This window comes from Daucus carota, chromosome 1 (assembly GCF_001625215.2).
Source record: "Daucus carota subsp. sativus chromosome 1, DH1 v3.0, whole genome shotgun sequence".
NCBI lineage: Eukaryota > Viridiplantae > Streptophyta > Magnoliopsida > Apiales > Apiaceae > Daucus > Daucus carota.
In genome coordinates this window covers 30,039,690-30,057,384 of record NC_030381.2, presented here as the reverse complement: position 1 = coordinate 30,057,384, position 17,695 = coordinate 30,039,690, and the positions used below count along the sequence as shown (strand labels likewise).

General features: G+C 30.8%; 1 protein-coding gene and 2 long non-coding RNA genes across 3 annotated transcripts; 2 read left to right on the top strand and 1 right to left on the bottom strand.

The window, feature by feature from the left end:
• The first annotated feature begins 2,435 nt into the window (after window positions 1-2,435).
• Window positions 2,436-3,097, top strand: LOC135150843 (uncharacterized). Its single transcript, XR_010289245.1, has 2 exons — window positions 2,436-2,791; window positions 2,866-3,097. It is a non-coding gene; the product is annotated as an uncharacterized LOC135150843 (long non-coding RNA).
• Window positions 3,098-3,669: 572 nt separating this feature from the next.
• LOC108220685 (uncharacterized) lies at window positions 3,670-5,858 on the bottom strand. Its single transcript, XM_017394526.1, has 4 exons — window positions 5,771-5,858; window positions 5,554-5,637; window positions 5,058-5,141; window positions 3,670-4,958 (listed from the first exon to the last, which is right to left on the bottom strand). Exons 1-4 carry the CDS (start codon window positions 5,856-5,858, stop codon window positions 3,670-3,672), a joined length of 1,545 nt encoding a protein of 514 aa, XP_017250015.1.
• A 7,211-nt stretch (window positions 5,859-13,069) lies between these two features.
• LOC135147038 (uncharacterized) lies at window positions 13,070-13,643 on the top strand. The gene is made up of 2 exons (XR_010284367.1): window positions 13,070-13,250; window positions 13,321-13,643. It is a non-coding gene; the product is annotated as an uncharacterized LOC135147038 (long non-coding RNA).
• The last annotated feature ends 4,052 nt before the right edge of the window (window positions 13,644-17,695 follow it).

Here is a 17,695-nt window from a genome sequence, read left to right as displayed (position 1 = left end):
ATATATATTTAAAAATAAATTATATAAATTCTAAAATGATGTAATTTATATCTTAAAAAAGTAAAATTTTAATGAATTTTTGATCAAGAAATTATATTAGTTTATAAAATATGTAAATATATTATATTGGTACAAACATAATATATTTAGCTTTTGTAAAATTATATAATATTGAAATTAAAAATAATCATATAATTTTTATTTCGTTTTCGAATGAAAACCAAATAGGTAAAGCAATTCAAGATCATTCGTTTACTTTCCCCTTTTTTATTCACTGTGACGAACCAAACACCTCTTTATTTTCTTCTTTGTAATTTAGTTATTAAATTATTATCATCATACTTTTTAATATATTTTGTTCACATTAAATTATAAATTACATTTCTAAAAATATCTTTTATAAATATATTAAAACGTGCTAGTATGTGTTTTATTTTCTTGTAAAAAAAGCTCTTTGAGCTCTAAAAGAGATAGTTTCATCTTTCAAACCCTTAATATAAAAATCGAGTTTTTAAACGACCAAACCCCATTTAAATAAAGGATTTGTTTAAGATCATCTACAATCCATGACACTAAAATAGTGTAATTTTGACTAGAGATGCACAACTTTCCGGTCCAGACCTGTAAACCGGATCGAACCGGGTCTATCGGTCCAGGACCAGACCGGACCGAATATATCCGATCTGGTCTCCGGTCCGGTCCGGTCCGAACCCTGAAAAATCAGGACCGGACCACATTCTTATATATAGTATTTATTTTTTTTTTTATTTCGTTAATTAATTTACCTATATCGGATATGAAAAATTGAATCCTATATCTAAGTAATAAAAGTTAAAAGAAAAATAAGATACCTCCATAATAGTGATTGATATTTTAAATTACATGAATAAATGTTGTATGTCATATATTAATAAGTCAAAACTTGTATACTTATAACTTACTTTTATTTGAAATAATATAAGATTTGTAGTTATCTCTATACTTTTGTTAACTCAAAAAGAATTTATAAATTTAAAATCAAAAGAATAAGAAAATAAATTTTTAAAAATATAAAAAATATATAAATATAAAGTAATCGGTCCAAACCGGTCCGGTACGAAGACCGAATATAACAGGTCCAGTCCCCGGTCCATGAATTCAAAAAAATCCGGTCTTCGGTCCGGTCCGGTCCAGTTTTAGACCTTTGTGCAGCCCTAATTTTGACACTATTTTAGTGTCAAACTCACACTGTCCATGAAATGTATTCCAACCTATTGACACTAAAATGAATCTTTGCATGATATAAGAGGGATTTTTTTTATATACTTTAATATAAACTAAAAGGAATCTTGCTATGACATAAAGAGAAAATTTTATTTTATTAACAAAAGTAAGGGAATTATTGTAAATATGAAGGACACCAAATTTAGTGTCAAACTTACACCAAATGTACTTTTTTACACTAAATTTGGTGTCACTCTAAAAGTTTAGCGTAAGTTCAACACTGTTATAGAGTTGGGTTAAAGTGATTTTGCACTATATGTGACACTAAAATAGAGTTTTAGAGTTGAGTTGGAGTTGCTCTAACAAAAGGTGCCAAAACATGCCAATTCATAAAAATAATACTACTTTTCTATTGTCTCATCTTCCATGTCAAATTTAGCCACTTTATAACTCCAATAGCACGCACCCCTCTAAGGGTGCCTAAATGGTCCCCACATCAATTAATTATTTGCTTTCTCTTATACTAATGAGACTTGAAAAAAAGTAAATATAATAAAAGAATAATGAAATATATACACATTTTGGATAGAAATTGGACTTTAGCCATTTAAAGGGGGTGTCAAGAGGGTGCCAAAATTTCACAACTTCTCTTGGCACTATTCAAGCACTATTTCCACTCCAATAGGGAGGCACCCAAGAGTGCTTGACACATCACACATAGATGTTGGCATCACTCTTGGCACCTCCTGTTGAAGATGCTCTTACATGCAATCCTGCATTATAGAACAATGCTAAGTTGGTACTCCCTCCCTCTCTCCGTTTCTTTTTCTTTTTCTCGTTTTGACTTTTAATTCTAATTTATGTCTAATTTATAAGAATAAATATAATCATGAGTGATCTTGAATTCATATTTATAAATAATTTAATAAAATGAAATTTTATATTTATTATTAATACGAAGCAACCAAAAATAAAAACATAATAAATTTAATGGGACGGAGGAAGTAACAAAAATCTTTACAACCATCGTGAGCACAGTCTACTTTACTTTCAACCTAAGGGATAGGTTGTCACATCATATGGTGTCAACCGTCAAGGCTCCAAGATAACATCATCGATAACCTATGAGAGATGTGAACATCGTAAAGGTCAATACTTTTTAAATACATTAAATCACTCTATAGTATAATTTTACATAATTCATAGTCCAAATTATGTCCTGTCTTGTACTCCCTCTGTTTATTTTTATATGACGTTTTAGATTTTCTTTGTTGTTTATAAATATATGACGTTCTCAGTTTTCAAGAACTGATGTATATGGTCTTCCCACGACTGCCCTTATTTACTTCTTATTTTTGTCTATTCTCAATAAATCTAGAAAATTGAAAAGACTCGGTGATTATAATTCTCTCATTAATACTAGCCCGTAGTCTTTATACAGGAGTCCAATATGATCCATTCTGTACTGAGCAATATATACATACATTTACATACATCTTTACTTACAAAAACTTCATGAGTGTAAGCAGGAGTAACCCTAATGAAGAAGAGAACGTGTGTCCTATAAAACTAGAGACAAAGTCTACAGGTAAAGCCATTCGTGAAGAACTAACCCTAATGTCATCTATATACATACCTAGCGTATGTTTTTTTTTACTACAGGAGGATGATGATGATCAACAACGGAAGTTTATGGATACTTCGAAGGATACTCAAGAAGAATATAAACCTGTGGATCTGAACATGCACCCATTTGATCTCAACAAAATACCAAAAAAAGAAAGCATGTATGAGATTGTGCATGAAATGTCAGAAATATTTTTTCCTTCTGTATTTAGATTATAAATTTTAATTTTAGTTTTTAAATAATGTTAATTGTGTTCCTTTTGTTTAATATTTATGTATCCTTTTGAATGTTCTTTTACCTTGTTCTCTAATTACTTTGTTTTTTCAATTTCTTTTATTCTATGCTTGTGTAATTTAGGTATTCTGACATAGATAAGAATTAGTTTTTATTTTTAATTCAGAGCAAAGAATATTATAAAATATTCTTTTACAATATGTCTTCCATTTTTTATATATAATTCTGAAAATAATGATCGATATATTTTTTATCATAAAAAATGGAGTGGGAAAAAAAAAGTCATGACAATATTTTATTTAATAGGATTTAGTTTTTATTTGTAAGTTGGAGAAAAGAATTTTATAAAATATTTTTTTTTCTTTTTCTTTCATTTTTATATATAATTTTCAAAATTTCAAGATCGATCTTTTTTATTATAAAAAATGGAATGCAAATAAAAGAAGTCATGACAATATTTTATGTTAACTTACATATATGATAAAATAATTATCAAGAATTTATATGAAGACTACAAAACTAATAAAATAAAGTAAACAAGTATAAGTCAAAATAAACATTGATTATATTTCAAAAATTAAATCCATCACTACATCTCTATATAACTATGCATCACATTTTAGTTGACATGACAGCTCTCCTCTTCTCTCCAAAGCACCTTTTCTCATGTGGGGAATTTTATAATTATTGCTCCCTCTCACCTTCATTATACACTCCATACATGACTGCAGAGTTAAAAAAATTCTATTGAACATTTTACTTGAAAATGATTCAAAAGCTCTTTCTACTCCCGCTGTTAACTCTTCAATATTTTTACTGGCATCCTTGTACTTCAAAGATTGAATCGCTCTAAAAAAACCAAGATCTAGCACATTTAGGTCAGGAGAATTTGGTGGTTGACAATTTATTCTTATGTCAAAACCAGTTTTCCTTACTGCTTCACAAAACTCTCTGTCATTTGGATCGATATGTGTTCTTGCGTTGTCTTGTTGAATAATGATGGGAAGATTTGCATCTTCTCTTGGCCACTTCTTTATTATAGCCGGCATCACATCATTAATAAGAATAGATCGTACTTTATCTCTTGTTACAGAAGTCATAGCTTTTGTCTCAAGTGTCCCTGCAGCTCGGTTGACGCTACTTCTTTTTGCCGGCTCTTTAGTAACAAATGGGAATATGCCAATTTTTCCAGAAAATGTAACTTTACCTTCTGCATCAAATCGCGGCCTAGCTATAGCGGCTAAAAACATCACTTTTCCCACAAAGTTTTTGCTCTTGCATGTCCGGTAGGGATCCTCCTCATCGGGTAAAAGATAATATGTCTCATTTTTTCTGGACATGTTGAACCATTTTTCATCGATGTGAATAAGATTAAACATGTCGTTAAATGTAGGATCATGTGGCAAACTGTCTTCTTTGAGCATCGATAAACAAAACTGTAATCTAGCCTTTTTGTTCTCATCAGTTAACTGAGGTTTGATTGCATTAGTATGTCTTCTAATTTTACCATACTTTTTATAATTGTTATAAAAGAGAGATGGACTAATGTTCATACCACTTGCTGAAGCACGTACTGTTGTTCTTTGTTGGAGTGGTAAGTTTCTAAATCGCTCCATATCAATCTGTATTCTTTTGCGACCACAATTTTTTGTCTTCCTGTGTAACACACTGGTCATCCCATCACCTACATTCTCTTTTGTCCTCTTCCAAATTCTTTGAACGGTACGTAATGGCACAGAGAACTTTTCTGCAACAATTCTTGTAGATTTCTTTTTAAGTTTTCCATTCACACTTTTCTCTAACAAAGCTGCATAAATGGCTTGTCTTTCATCATTTGTGATTACTTTTCTTTTTTTCACTTGTAATATTTCATGCTCACCAACTTCTGTTTCACCTGCATAAACAACCCCATAAACAATACCAAATAAATTTAAAATATCAAAATCAAGAAAAATAAAAATAAAAAAAATGAAACTAAAATATGTGTTATTACTCTCTGAAGATAAAAGTTCAATTGTATCAAATACAATTTCGTCGTCATCAAACATGGATCCTGTATCCAAGAAATCACTCCCACCTGTGATAAAGAAAAAAATTAAATTAACATGTAGATATAATTTTTTTGAATTCAATTTTTCTTACAAATATTTTTAAAGTAAAATGTTTAATAAAATCTAATTTTGTACCAAAATGTGTATATTTTATTTAAAATCTAAAACCATAAAATTTAAAGGGTTAAGAATATTCATCTAACGTTCTCACATAAATTAAAAGTTAGACATATATAAATAATAATATACTTACTAATTTTTATTTCACAATAATAAAAATATGGGACATGTTTAAAATAAAAATAAAATATAAAACATGTATAAAATAAAATAAGTAGACAAACAACAAAATCAATATAAGATGCATAAACAACAAAGCCACAAAATCACTCACATGCACAAGGTACAAATGTAATATATACTCATATTAAACCTTACCATCAGAACTGTTTAAATCATTTTGAGAATGACAGGAAAGTTCTTTATCTGAATTAACCTCTTCATCTGAATAAACCTCTCCCCCTGTTAAAAATATTGTTCATTTAAAATAAGAAAAAAAAAATCAATCATAAAATAAAGTATAACAATAAACCATAAACTTGAAACAAAAAAAACAAAGTCTGATAAGCAATAAAAATCTAAGAAAATCACGGACCTGTAAATTTAGATCCTTCTGGCTCGTGGGTGTTTGTTGGAATATCTTCTTCACTTATCAAGAAATCTTCCCATGAACTCAATGGCATATTTAAATCAATATTATAATTAGTACTCATGATTTTTGAATGATTTTTCTACCTCTCCACTCTTGCAGGTGTCTTTGTAAATCAGAGGTACTTGTATATATAGCCGTGTATGCTGGGAAGTAATGGAGGGAGATTAAAATCTTTGAAATTTTATTGGAGGGACATTGAAATTTTTTAGAGGGAAACTGAATTTACAAGAAGGAGATTGAAAATTTAAGAGCAAAATTAGAATTACAAGAGATAAATAAAAATGAATGCTGCAGAAAACACAAGATAAATATGAGAGGTTATATTTTTGAAAAGTGACGTGAAACTAGTCTAACCCTAATAATTATACACGCGAATATTAGTTGTACACTGATAATCAAGAGAGACTGTGTATGTGTACAGGGGCAAGGGTAAAAAAAGAAAAGTAAAGAATAACAGGCCATAATAATGACTCTCCTTAATCTTGATGAAAAACCTAAAACGTCATATAAAAATAAACAGAGGGAGTATTCCCTCTGTCCCCTAGGTTGTATATCTAGGGGACGTGAACTCGCACGCATTCTAAGATGCTCGTAAAACATGTTTTGATAAGGTTTTTCTGAAATTTTCTTTTTCTGAATAAAAGTTTAAACGTTAAATTTTTATACAGAAAAGGAAAATTTTGAAAAAAGATTATAGAAGTATGTTTTGCATATGCCTTAAAATACGTATCGAACAATGAAAAAGAAACGTATACAATTAAATGGGATGGAGGGAGTATTAATTTTATAAAAAGTCAAATAAGAGAAAATTAAACCAAAAAGATACGAACATTGTAATTATTATTGTGTGAGAAATTATGCTGAACATAATCAAATCAAAGGGGTTGTCTACTCCCGGAAAATTTTTCCATTTATCTTTTCCAAAATTTTCTAAAATTTTCAAGATTTTCATTTTCAAATTGAGAAAACATGTTTCAAAAGAATAAATTTGTTTTTCAATTTTATAATTTAATAAGTTATATTTATTATTTAGTATAAGGCACTATTTCAATAATCAAAAATTTTGGTTTACATTATCTATCTAATTTAATATTTTTTACGTATAATATATAACGGTAAAATTTTAATTAGAAAAGTAAAACAAAAAATATGTTGTACTAAAAAATTTGAACCACATGTTTATTAATTCTCAAATGGGATAATTAACAAATTAGATTAGAAAAGTAAAACAAAAAATATGTTGTACTAACAATGTTAAATAATATAATTAATTTTTCATAATATATTTAAAAGTAAAAAGTTTTATTAACACATAATTATATTATATGATAATAAAAAGATAGGTTAGTTCTTTTTCTTCTTTTATTCACTCAACTATTTTATTTTGTTTTTTAATATTTTTTAGAAACATGAATATTATATTTGTGTTTATTACATTATTTATGTTAAATAAACAAAACAATAAAATATGTATATTTTAGGTCTTACATATAAAAAATAAAAACAAAATTGACATACGCTAGTTAGGTGGGTTAGAATGTGAGCATGTTCGTAGTTGTGTTTTCTACTCCTAGAAAACAAGTCTGGCTCTTTTCCATACTTTTCTGAAGTGTAGTTATCATTTGTAAAAGTGTTTTCTGTTTTTCAAGTTTTCTTTCAAAAAAATATCGCGATTGAACATATTTTCAAATGTTTCTAAATTTCCAGAAAATTTTTCTACAAAACTATACAACTAAACAGGCTCTAAAATATTATATGTTAAATATTTTGTTCTTAGTGCAGTAAACTAAATTTTAATTTTTATGAGTAGATTTATTTATAAATATGTAAGAATACTACTCAATACGACAATTATTTTAAATCGATAAACATTTCCATGTAGAGTCATCAGCTTTACATTTGAAAATCAAATACGTAAACAAAGCATGGTCCGTCAATTTCCTCTTTGTATCATACTGTAGCATATTGTGTGTAAATATTGAGTATTCCATTTGCATGTATTTAAACTGAATGGGCTGCCAGATGGTGGTAGTGATGATTAGGAAATGACAATGTAATAAACTGTATGGGTTTGGTTCAAGTTATTGATTCAAACTCCTCCTATGAAAACGAGGAATGTTGAGATTTTATGTTTATGTGCTAGATTATGTCAAGATTAGCAGTTGAATCAACTAGTTAAGCGCACCTATTATGTTTCTAATTACTGGATTCAATATCTATTATGATCAGGGGCGGATCCAGGAATTAAGAGAGGGATTCAAATTACACTAAAAAAATTTCCAACACCATAGTCCTCAATATCATATAAAGTCATACATATTAAACATATTACTAAATATGACTACTAGGAGGCAACTGAATTCTACGAGTTGCCATTTTTAAAGGGTGCTTAATTTTTTCAAGGGGTGCTTAAATATAGATATATTTAATTTTATTAGTAAAAAAATTATTTTTTTATTTTTTCGGGTCAGGGATGCTCCAACCCCTTTGTCCCCCGCTGGATCCGCCCTTCATTATGATATTTGTAGTTTTTATAATTTGGTTGTACGTGTATGTATTGGTTGATGAATAATTAGTAATCAAGAGTTAAGATGGTTGTACGAGTACTTATTAATGGATGAATAAGTAATCGAGAATTAAAATAATTATACGTGTTTTTATTGGATGATAAACAAGTAATTGAGAGTTTAAAACCGCTAATATGATGACTACTACTCTAACTAGTTTCGGATATTTTCAATTCTTTTGAGAAATAAGTACTTTATGTCTTAGATACAAGTTGCACGAATATCTCGTAAACATTTTAAATATTATGCTTGAGATATGCACTCTACCACTGAGACTAATCTGTGATTGTGATTGAGATTATCTTGCGATTTGTACAATTTTATAAATTTTTCATATAACAAATGAACTCAATGGTTTATGTACATAGATTTCTCATGTAAAATAGAACAAAATCCAAAACTCTCAAAATTCAAAATTTAACAAAATAAGAAAGAAAATTTCAATTGTCCAAAGTCAAATCTTGGCCCGGCAAGGCTAAATTTGACGTAGCCCAAATAATATCCGGTGCATCTTTCGACTAGGCATGGTTTTGATATAGAGGAGATAGTGCTAGCAATTGGGTCAAATAGGTTGAGTCCAGTGTCATTAGTACTAAATCCCGTCCAAGGGTGACATGGGTTGATTTCGTAACAAAAAACACAATCTAGAAATATGAATATGTAAATGGTTTACATAAAACTGACATGATGTTTAGTTTTATTTCGATATTTTTAAATCTATTTAAAAAATTCGCAATTATAAATATGTTTGGTACGATTAAAGTATTCGACAATAAGATGCAAGCGGTGGTTTGATAGAAATATTTTAATAAACATATCGTCCAGTTAAAAGAAATAGGAGTAATCGATAGAAATAATATTATCTTATCTCCGTGCGTAACGATTTTTAAATTAACGTACTCACGAGTCAAAAAAATTCACTAATAAATATTAAAAATGAAAAAAGAAGTCCAACATTTGTCGCTAAAAGAATGCTTCCATTTTTGAAGTAACAATATTCTTTTACCGTTTCTAAAGATCTACTCCTATTACCATGTGTTCAGTTCTATATATAGTTAATTGCTTAAAAATAGGGGTACATCGAAGTGGGGTGGGTCGATTTATCAATAATTTATTTATTCAGTTCAATAACCTCGATTTCATAGTATTTAGATTAATTATTAAAGAATTTAGAATAAAATCAGACTTGATAGCCATATTAAGTCGACTCGAGTTGGTTCGGGTAACGGAGTTATGCAAAAATGGAATATTAATAAATATATGTGCACTTCAGAAATCAATTGAGAATACAAGCCACCACAAATTTAAATTTTCACCGAATAGCTGCAAGTTAAAAGTCTGACAAAATTTTATTCGAAAGCTCGACAAATGCCAGCTAACGAGCTCTAATTAAAACTCGACACATTATGAGAGCTCAGAAGTTCATTAGATTGTGAACTTTAAAACCTATAATATGTGAAAGGTACATGCATAATGCAAGTCCACCACACCTGAAATAAATCACTTGGATATGCATGAATATTTTCAGATTAACATCGGTCTTTAACATTTAGACTGTCATGTATTTGTGAAGATTTTCAATTGAGATTATAGTTCCTTGTTCTGAGATAATAAGGGTGTAAAATGACGTGGTGCAAATGACTGGATAGTATATGTTCTTTTGATTTTTTTGTACGTAATTCAACATACATGGAAAAGACACCGTTTAATATTTTTTGAAGTTTTATTTTTTAACAAAAACTTATGATTTATATATTTATTCGAAAAAAGAAAATTAAAAAAATATCGATCAAAAATATATTTTTTGTACTCATTAATACAAATGCTTATTTACTATGAGAACTGAATTCATGGGTAACATCAAATGCTTATTTACAATTTTCATCAGTTTCATTTATTGCTGATTCCAGTTTCATAGTTTATTTTGCCGTACGTCATAAATATTACACACAAACAAGATCAGTATACTAAATACTAACCTGAGAAGTAACGAGGATGAGCTTAGAAGAAAGAACAAGATAATACTAGATCTGGAATCACATTTGGAGGAAGAGATATCCATATTCATGAAAACTAACTAAATTTAACTTCGCTAAAGTAATATACATATATTCAACTAAATATCATTGTGTTATTGTCTGTCTTGACCAACCTCACCTTAAAGAATCTCTATTGGCAATGGAAAACATTATACAAAGTCTAATCTCAGAAAAAAGGTGAGGCTTTGGGATCGATGATTTTACCTCTTGATTAAACTCGCACTACAAGAAATGGGGATAAATTCAACCTCGCGAAAATGATCGTTTTTAGCTAAATTCAACTGCAATTCGTCGTTTTTAGCTAAAAGCGACCAAAAAAAGCTCAGTCATAACTGGTTTGGTCGAAAATAAGAAATCGGACGATTTTAGCTATTTTCGATCGAGTAAATACGAACACTTATTTCCGACCGCTTAAATGTGACCGTTGTCGGTCATTTTTAAATATGATCGTATTTTCAAAATTTAGTTCAAGTTTTGGTGAAAATTTGATTTAAACTGCTAATGGTCGATTTTATTATTTTCTGTAAAACTGATTTTGGTCATTTTTAATAAATTCAAACATTCATAAATTCAACTGGAAGCAGTTGTCATTAATAATTTCAACGGACTATAAATTCAACTTCTTTTGGTTGAATATATTATATCATAGGTATTTTAATTATTTATATCCTATCAAAGTCAGTCGAATTTATTCTTATTGAGTTATTAGTGGCCGGTTCATAATTTTACACCACCATTTACCTGTTTATACCTTCTACCTAGCAATCCTGTATAAACCATCCAACCATCAAGATTACCACAAACCCACAAATAACCCAAATCCTATTTATAACTATAAAACTGAAAAGCAGTGTATAATTTAAGCATCTTAGATTAAGAGAAAGGATTAAAGTCATGAACATCCACATAAATTCTGTCATAAACAAAATATTTTTTCCATCCTATTGATTGACAGGAGATAAATTCGCACTTAATATTTGACAGACACAAAAGGTAGATTCTAGCTAATATTTGACACTTGGCAAAGACAAAAGATGGAGTTTTAGACTAAGTTCTCCATAACAAAGCCTAATTAAATATGCAGCTCATAGTCGTCCGCCTGTTCATCTATGTCTTCACATTGATTCTGGTCACGTTGATTCTGGGTTCCGTGATTTGTTTCCTGATGATTGATCTCTGGTTCCTCCTGAACAAACAAAGTTTCTTATATATTATCTGACGAAGAAATACGTAAATCATATTTATCGACAATAGAAGCATACTATTAGAAGTACATTGTAGCTTGAGAAACATAAACACAACTTGAGAAATATAAATGACAAATGACAGGTACATGAATTTTTTAGATCAAATACAAATATAAACAACTTATTGATTCCTAATCTAGACTAAATCATAAAAAAAATAAGTTAGAACAAAAACCACAAAAAAAAACCACAAAAACCACAAAAAAAATATTGACCAAAATATTATCAAACAAAGAAAAAATAATTCCATGGCAACTTCATTTTACTGCTTGAATTTAGTATTTAGTACTCGTGGCAGATCAGAATTATCGTCCAAAATTTTGGTTGCAACAGCAACCAAATATTAAGTTACTAACCAATTTTTTCAGATAAAAAGTAATTAATTTATTGAAGGTATAAATGATGATTTGTTGTAGCTACTAATATCTGAACAATGGGAGCATACTGCGATAATATTAAATACAAATATTGAGTGTACCTGTACGATGACCATGTTATTGGTATCGTGATCAAGGCAAGTTGTTGCTGCTCGTACATATTGAGACCACATTGACTGTTGGAGCGGATCACTTTTGTTTGGGAACGCAACATTAGTCAAATTAGCGGATCACTTTTGTTTGGGAACGCAACATTAGTCAAATTCTGAATTTCTTCATTTAACTTTGCTCTTTTTACTTCACGTGTTGGTAGGCTAGTCACCATCTGGCCAACCTCGTTTAGAACATTGGGAAATATCGAGTAAATTGAATCTGGCACCAGGACAGCTGTATTTGAATTCTGTGATGGCTGAGAGCCGATCAACTGTCCTGCCTCATGGCTTCCAAATAACTCACCAGCTGTATGCCAAGAATACATAAGTGTCTTTCTTTTTTTTGCAGGCCTAGCCTGCAATATCTTGATAAACTCCTTAGTTTTGTGCTTTTTTTTTTTTTTTTTGATTTTTTGGGGATGGTGGCGGCTCTGTAGATGAAGTCTCCTGCAAATGACATTGAGTTTGAGAGGTTTCCACCTCTTTCAATTTCTCTTGTAGTATGCAAAATTTTAAATCAGTTAGTTATTGAAAACATATCTCAGGAACATGGAATTAGTGACATAATGATTGATGAATATAACAAAAAAAAACTGTTCAGTCCAGATTGCATAATCATGCAATAAGTCTAAGCAAATCAGTATGTTCTCAGTCACTAAAATGATGTATAACCCGACCTGTTCCATAATTTAAGGATAAAAGTGCATTATGGAGCCGGCCAGAAATAAAAAGTAAATAAGTGAATAAAGTGTTTGAAAAAAGAAAGAGAAACGGTGAGAGAAAAGCTACATTCTCGGGTTCAAAAAAGATTTGTTGAAAGATACGGTAAGTTTTATAAACCGTAACTACGTGCATTTGCTGGGCTCAAAGATAAAAATGTGGTATTTGGGCCCAGATAACATGGGGCAGGTAAAACCCAAGTACCTTCTGGTTCCTAACCCTAGTATAAGGGAGGCTTTGTGTCTGCAAGAAATTATTGAGATCGAGAGGGCGCGAGAGAGAAGGATGTCGTTTCTAACACCCTTTAAGCGAGCCAACCAGGTAATTTGTGTTGTTGTAAGAAATTGAACACACTTTGTTATTTAATTAACTCGATCTGTTGGTGTTTCAGTATCTTCGTACACACAGGACAGTGGATCGAACGTTGAGCCTTATGGCTATTGTTGCTATCGGATCCGCGTTCTGGATTTCCAGTGGGCCCGACAAGAAACCAGACAAGGATGAAGCTGTCCGAACTCGTTCCTAGACTCACCCAACTGTTATTACTAACATCTCTGGTGCGATGTTATATATATATATATTAATCAACTCTTATCGTCTCTTTAATGGAGCTTTGTCCACTGAATGTTGAGATCTAACTGCTTGCAGTAATTGCAATTGTTATTTATTTACTAGACTATGTTCTCAATTTCAATTGTGGGTATTTGCGTGGAATTTCGATTGTGTTAATGTGTATGTTTAATTAGTATGTTTGAGGAGTAAATACCGCTGTTGGGGTCTTTCGGATTATTTTTAATGATCGATTAGGACTCGCTCTTTGTTTGCAATTGCTAAACTATATAAGAATTTATATGCGTGTTTGTCGGGATATGATAATGCAGCTACTGGTCATATCAACATACAACATATCCGGGGTATAGTAAATGTGGGAATTTTATAGTAAATTAAATTAAAAAATTATTAGCAGAGCAACTGAAACCAATAAAATTTCAAGAGAAATAGGACATTGATAGGAAAGCTAGATGTTTAAAACTATCACTTTATTTGCTCCTCCTGTTATAAGATTTAGGGGGTTTACGTGTTTGCCTTGGTTTCGGGACTCTGAAGATACTGATTTCTCCTCTATTTGAACTCAAAAGAAACAGTGTCGGGTCTTTGTGTCATAAAACACGGAACTCATATTGATACAGCTTCACCTCTCTGTATTAGAATTCGCTCCAGCTTCCCTTTTTTAGTTTCTTAAATTTGCACGTCACCTGTAGCAAATGCATGTACTTTCCTTGACATTAAGGTTTGCAAAGAGGAGGGTTCATTATGTTGAGCTCCTCAATTACGTGCCCCTATAGTGGACTATCGAAATTAGTAAGGCAGTAATTATCTTTCTTCTCACAGTCAACCTGTACACTTCAAAAAAATGTCCATGTCTCAGTACCAGTGTTAGCAATCAGTTAATTGACCTTTGTATCCTAGAGATGACCATATGCAACCATAGATTAAAGATCATAAATAGTTCCTAGGACACATATAAGTATTAAGTGATGATGCATTCTTAAGTTTAAGGTTGTATATATCAAGGAATTTAATCTGGGCACAAGTATTATCTTGAGACAAATGACTTCATATTTAAAGTGAAAAATTATTAGTACTGTTATTTTTCATGTATAATTTTTGCTGCATTAACTAAATTTTGGAGCATTGATCGGGATTTGCATGCTCTGGATTATCTGTAATAATGTCTTCCTTTAGAAATGCTGCATTGGGTGATAATTATATGCACATTATTCAAACGAATTCTGATTGAATGTTGAACATGTTGCACGTTTTTAAGGACACTCTTCGCTTTTTTAATAGTATCAGTATTATTATTGCATTATCAAACGAATTCTGATTGAATGTTGAACATGTTGCACGTTTTTAAGGACACTCTTCGCCTTTTTAATAGTATCAGTATTATTATTGCATTAGTAGAATGAGGAAGTAGTTGCAGAATTAGACTTATCTTACTCTGGAGTATTGTGCATACTCATTAGGTGGATTGTTTAGCATACTTCTGATCTGAAATATGAAATCTCATAGTTTGAACTTTATATGTATTATATGTACCAGGCACTTATTTATTGGTTTAATATGAGTCTATATGGAGGTATGTAAGTTCTGTGATATTGCCCAACTTGTGTGGAATTGAACCACTTACATTATTGTATGGAAGAACAAGCATTAAAAGTGATGTCAAATTTTCAATAGAATCAGACCTTGTAATTTGTTGTGTGAGATCAAGGTTGTCGGGATGTCAAAGCTCCTATAGATTCAGGTATTGAACCTCCAAAGTTATTAGGCCTGAGGTCAAGACAAGTGAGAAATGAAGACCTAGTAGACTGTGGTATGAACCATTCAAATTTTTATCTGAGAGATAAAATTCTTAAAGAGATGTCAAGGTTCTAGTGGAATTAGGAACCGGGACAATGAAATGGTTGGCCTCAAGATTTGGATATGCAAGACCAGTACTGTTAACAACCCGTACAGGCTTAAGTTTGTACTAATATGGTATATTTGTATTGTGAAGCATGTTAATTGAAGGGAACCAGTCAGTGTCCCTGGAAATAGTAAGATAGGGGAAATGCAAGTGTTACAACTTACAACAAAGAAAGCTTAATCGACCACCTCATGCTATCGTTGTTTAGTAGATAATTAAATCCTATACAATCATGCTATCATTGTTTAGTAGATAATTAAATCCTATACAATCGTGGAAGATTAGAAACATCAGGGAGTCCGAGCCAAACACTCAGGTCAGGCATACCTCATATTTGTAGCCTCCGTTAGTGCTGGCCAAATGAGAACTCATGGAATACTTCAACAACTTCGAAGCACATTTCACCGTGTGTTCAAAACTCGAAAGGAAAAGGCACCTGAGGATGTTTGGTGAAATGGTATTGTGACTTTGAGAACACAAGTCATGAGATTCCGGATCCTTGTGCTATCCAAGAATTCACCGCCAAGAATCCAAAAGAAGTGGATGACTCTGAGTATACACTAAAACAAGCCTGATGTGTTCGAATTCGATGCAAGAACATGATCTGAAATGCTTGGCATTTTTTCATATTGCACAGTTACATTTGAATATCAAATGTTAATAACTAGTGAGGACTCCATGCATAATCCTTAAGTGTGTTTGTTTTCATGTTTATGTTTGGATTTTTCTTTAAAATAAAGATATTATGACACTCATGTTAATAACGTGCGAGGATTTTATGTATGTTTATATTCATGTTTATGGATTATTTTTTTCTGATAAACTGCATGATGGGTGTTTAACATTATTTATCTACAAAAAGTAAATATTCATTTCATATGTATACACGTATTAATTTTGCATATATAGGAAAATGGTTGATTAATATCTGTGAATCTATATTACGAATTGTTAAATTTATATGCTCAAAATACTCAAATCTCGTTGAATTAGAGTTGAGTCGGGAACTATTTTTCATCGCAAACTCTCGGGAGTGGTAGATGTTGTGCGATTAAAACATTATAAAATTCGTAATATTATATAATATTTACGTAAATCATATTTAATCAAAAATCTTGAAAAATGATAGTATAAATATTAAAATTCGTACCGAACCCGACCTAAATAATTGAGGAGGTCGGAGGCGATATAGGTGGGCAGGCTTGTAAAATTGACACACAAATTTGGAGTTATGAATTCAAAATGGCTGGAACTAATGTCATAAAAATATTAAGGACTGGGTTTGACTTTTGAGGGCTGGGTATGAGGGGAATAATTGAAATTATTTAGTAACGTTGGGCTTCAAAATAATGTAATATTTGGGCTGGTCCACAAAGAATCCGAAAATTCCTAACCCTGCCCTAGCAAAGGGTACACGTTAAGTAAATCATTTCAGAGGTGATACATGCTTTCGAATCTAAAGTGGAGAACAGTAAATGATATGGTTAATAAATGGCGTTTAGGGAATATTAAAATTTTCAAATGATTTTTTAAATGATGTTGAAGTTAAATTTTTAAAAAATAGTAAATGATGTTGGTCCTATTTCACGCCAGCAATTTTCTCTCTCAAAAATTTGTTTGCACTGCAGCGTCTGCTGATATCCTCAAGGGGTGGTACGCGGTGGTTTCTGCTGTTTTATGGTCCAGATCTTAAGAAATGATTTGATCTTCAATACTCCCTCCGTCCCAAAATACATGTTACTTTGATTTTTTTCACGTAATTTAAGGTGTATAAAAATCATAGCTCCGTATATTATTTTTTAAATTTTTTGTTCTTGAATTAAAGTTTAATATTTATACTTTCATTTAGAAAAAGAAAATATGAAAAATGATTTGTGGAGCTATTCTTTTTATTCACATACGTGAAAAAAGTCAAAATGACATGTATTTTGGGACGGAGGGAGTAACAAAAAAGTGGCAGAAGCGAGGATTGCTTTCATTTTTAAAAATCATTCCTTTAAATGGTTGGAAGCTTCTAAGATGTTATGTTCATACCAACAAGAGGTCTGGTTCGAAAATCCAACATTAATTTTACACGCAAATTGGAAAATGGATATTGATTGCAAGTGGGCTGCGCTCTTCAAGAAATATTCAAAAATTGGGTTATCAGATTGGGCCTTTATTAGACCAGGTAAAGCTGGAATTAGACGTTATATTAAAGATTCAAATGATCATCCTTTATATGTTTTTTATGGTCCTAGCTCAGCCCAAACAATTTTTGAAGCTGAACTTGAGGCGGTAAAACATCTGATAT

Coding starts and splice junctions, on each gene's coding strand:
- LOC108220685 (XM_017394526.1), bottom strand. CDS start 5,858: ATGCCATTGAGTTCATGGGAAGATTTCTTGATAAGTGAAGAAGATATT. Junction 5,638..5,770: donor AGAAGGATCTAAATTTACAG/GTCCGTGATTTT, acceptor TATTTTTAACAG/GGGGAGAGGTTTATTCAGAT. Junction 4,959..5,057: donor TGAACTTTTATCTTCAGAGA/GTAATAACACAT, acceptor TTGTTTATGCAG/GTGAAACAGAAGTTGGTGAG.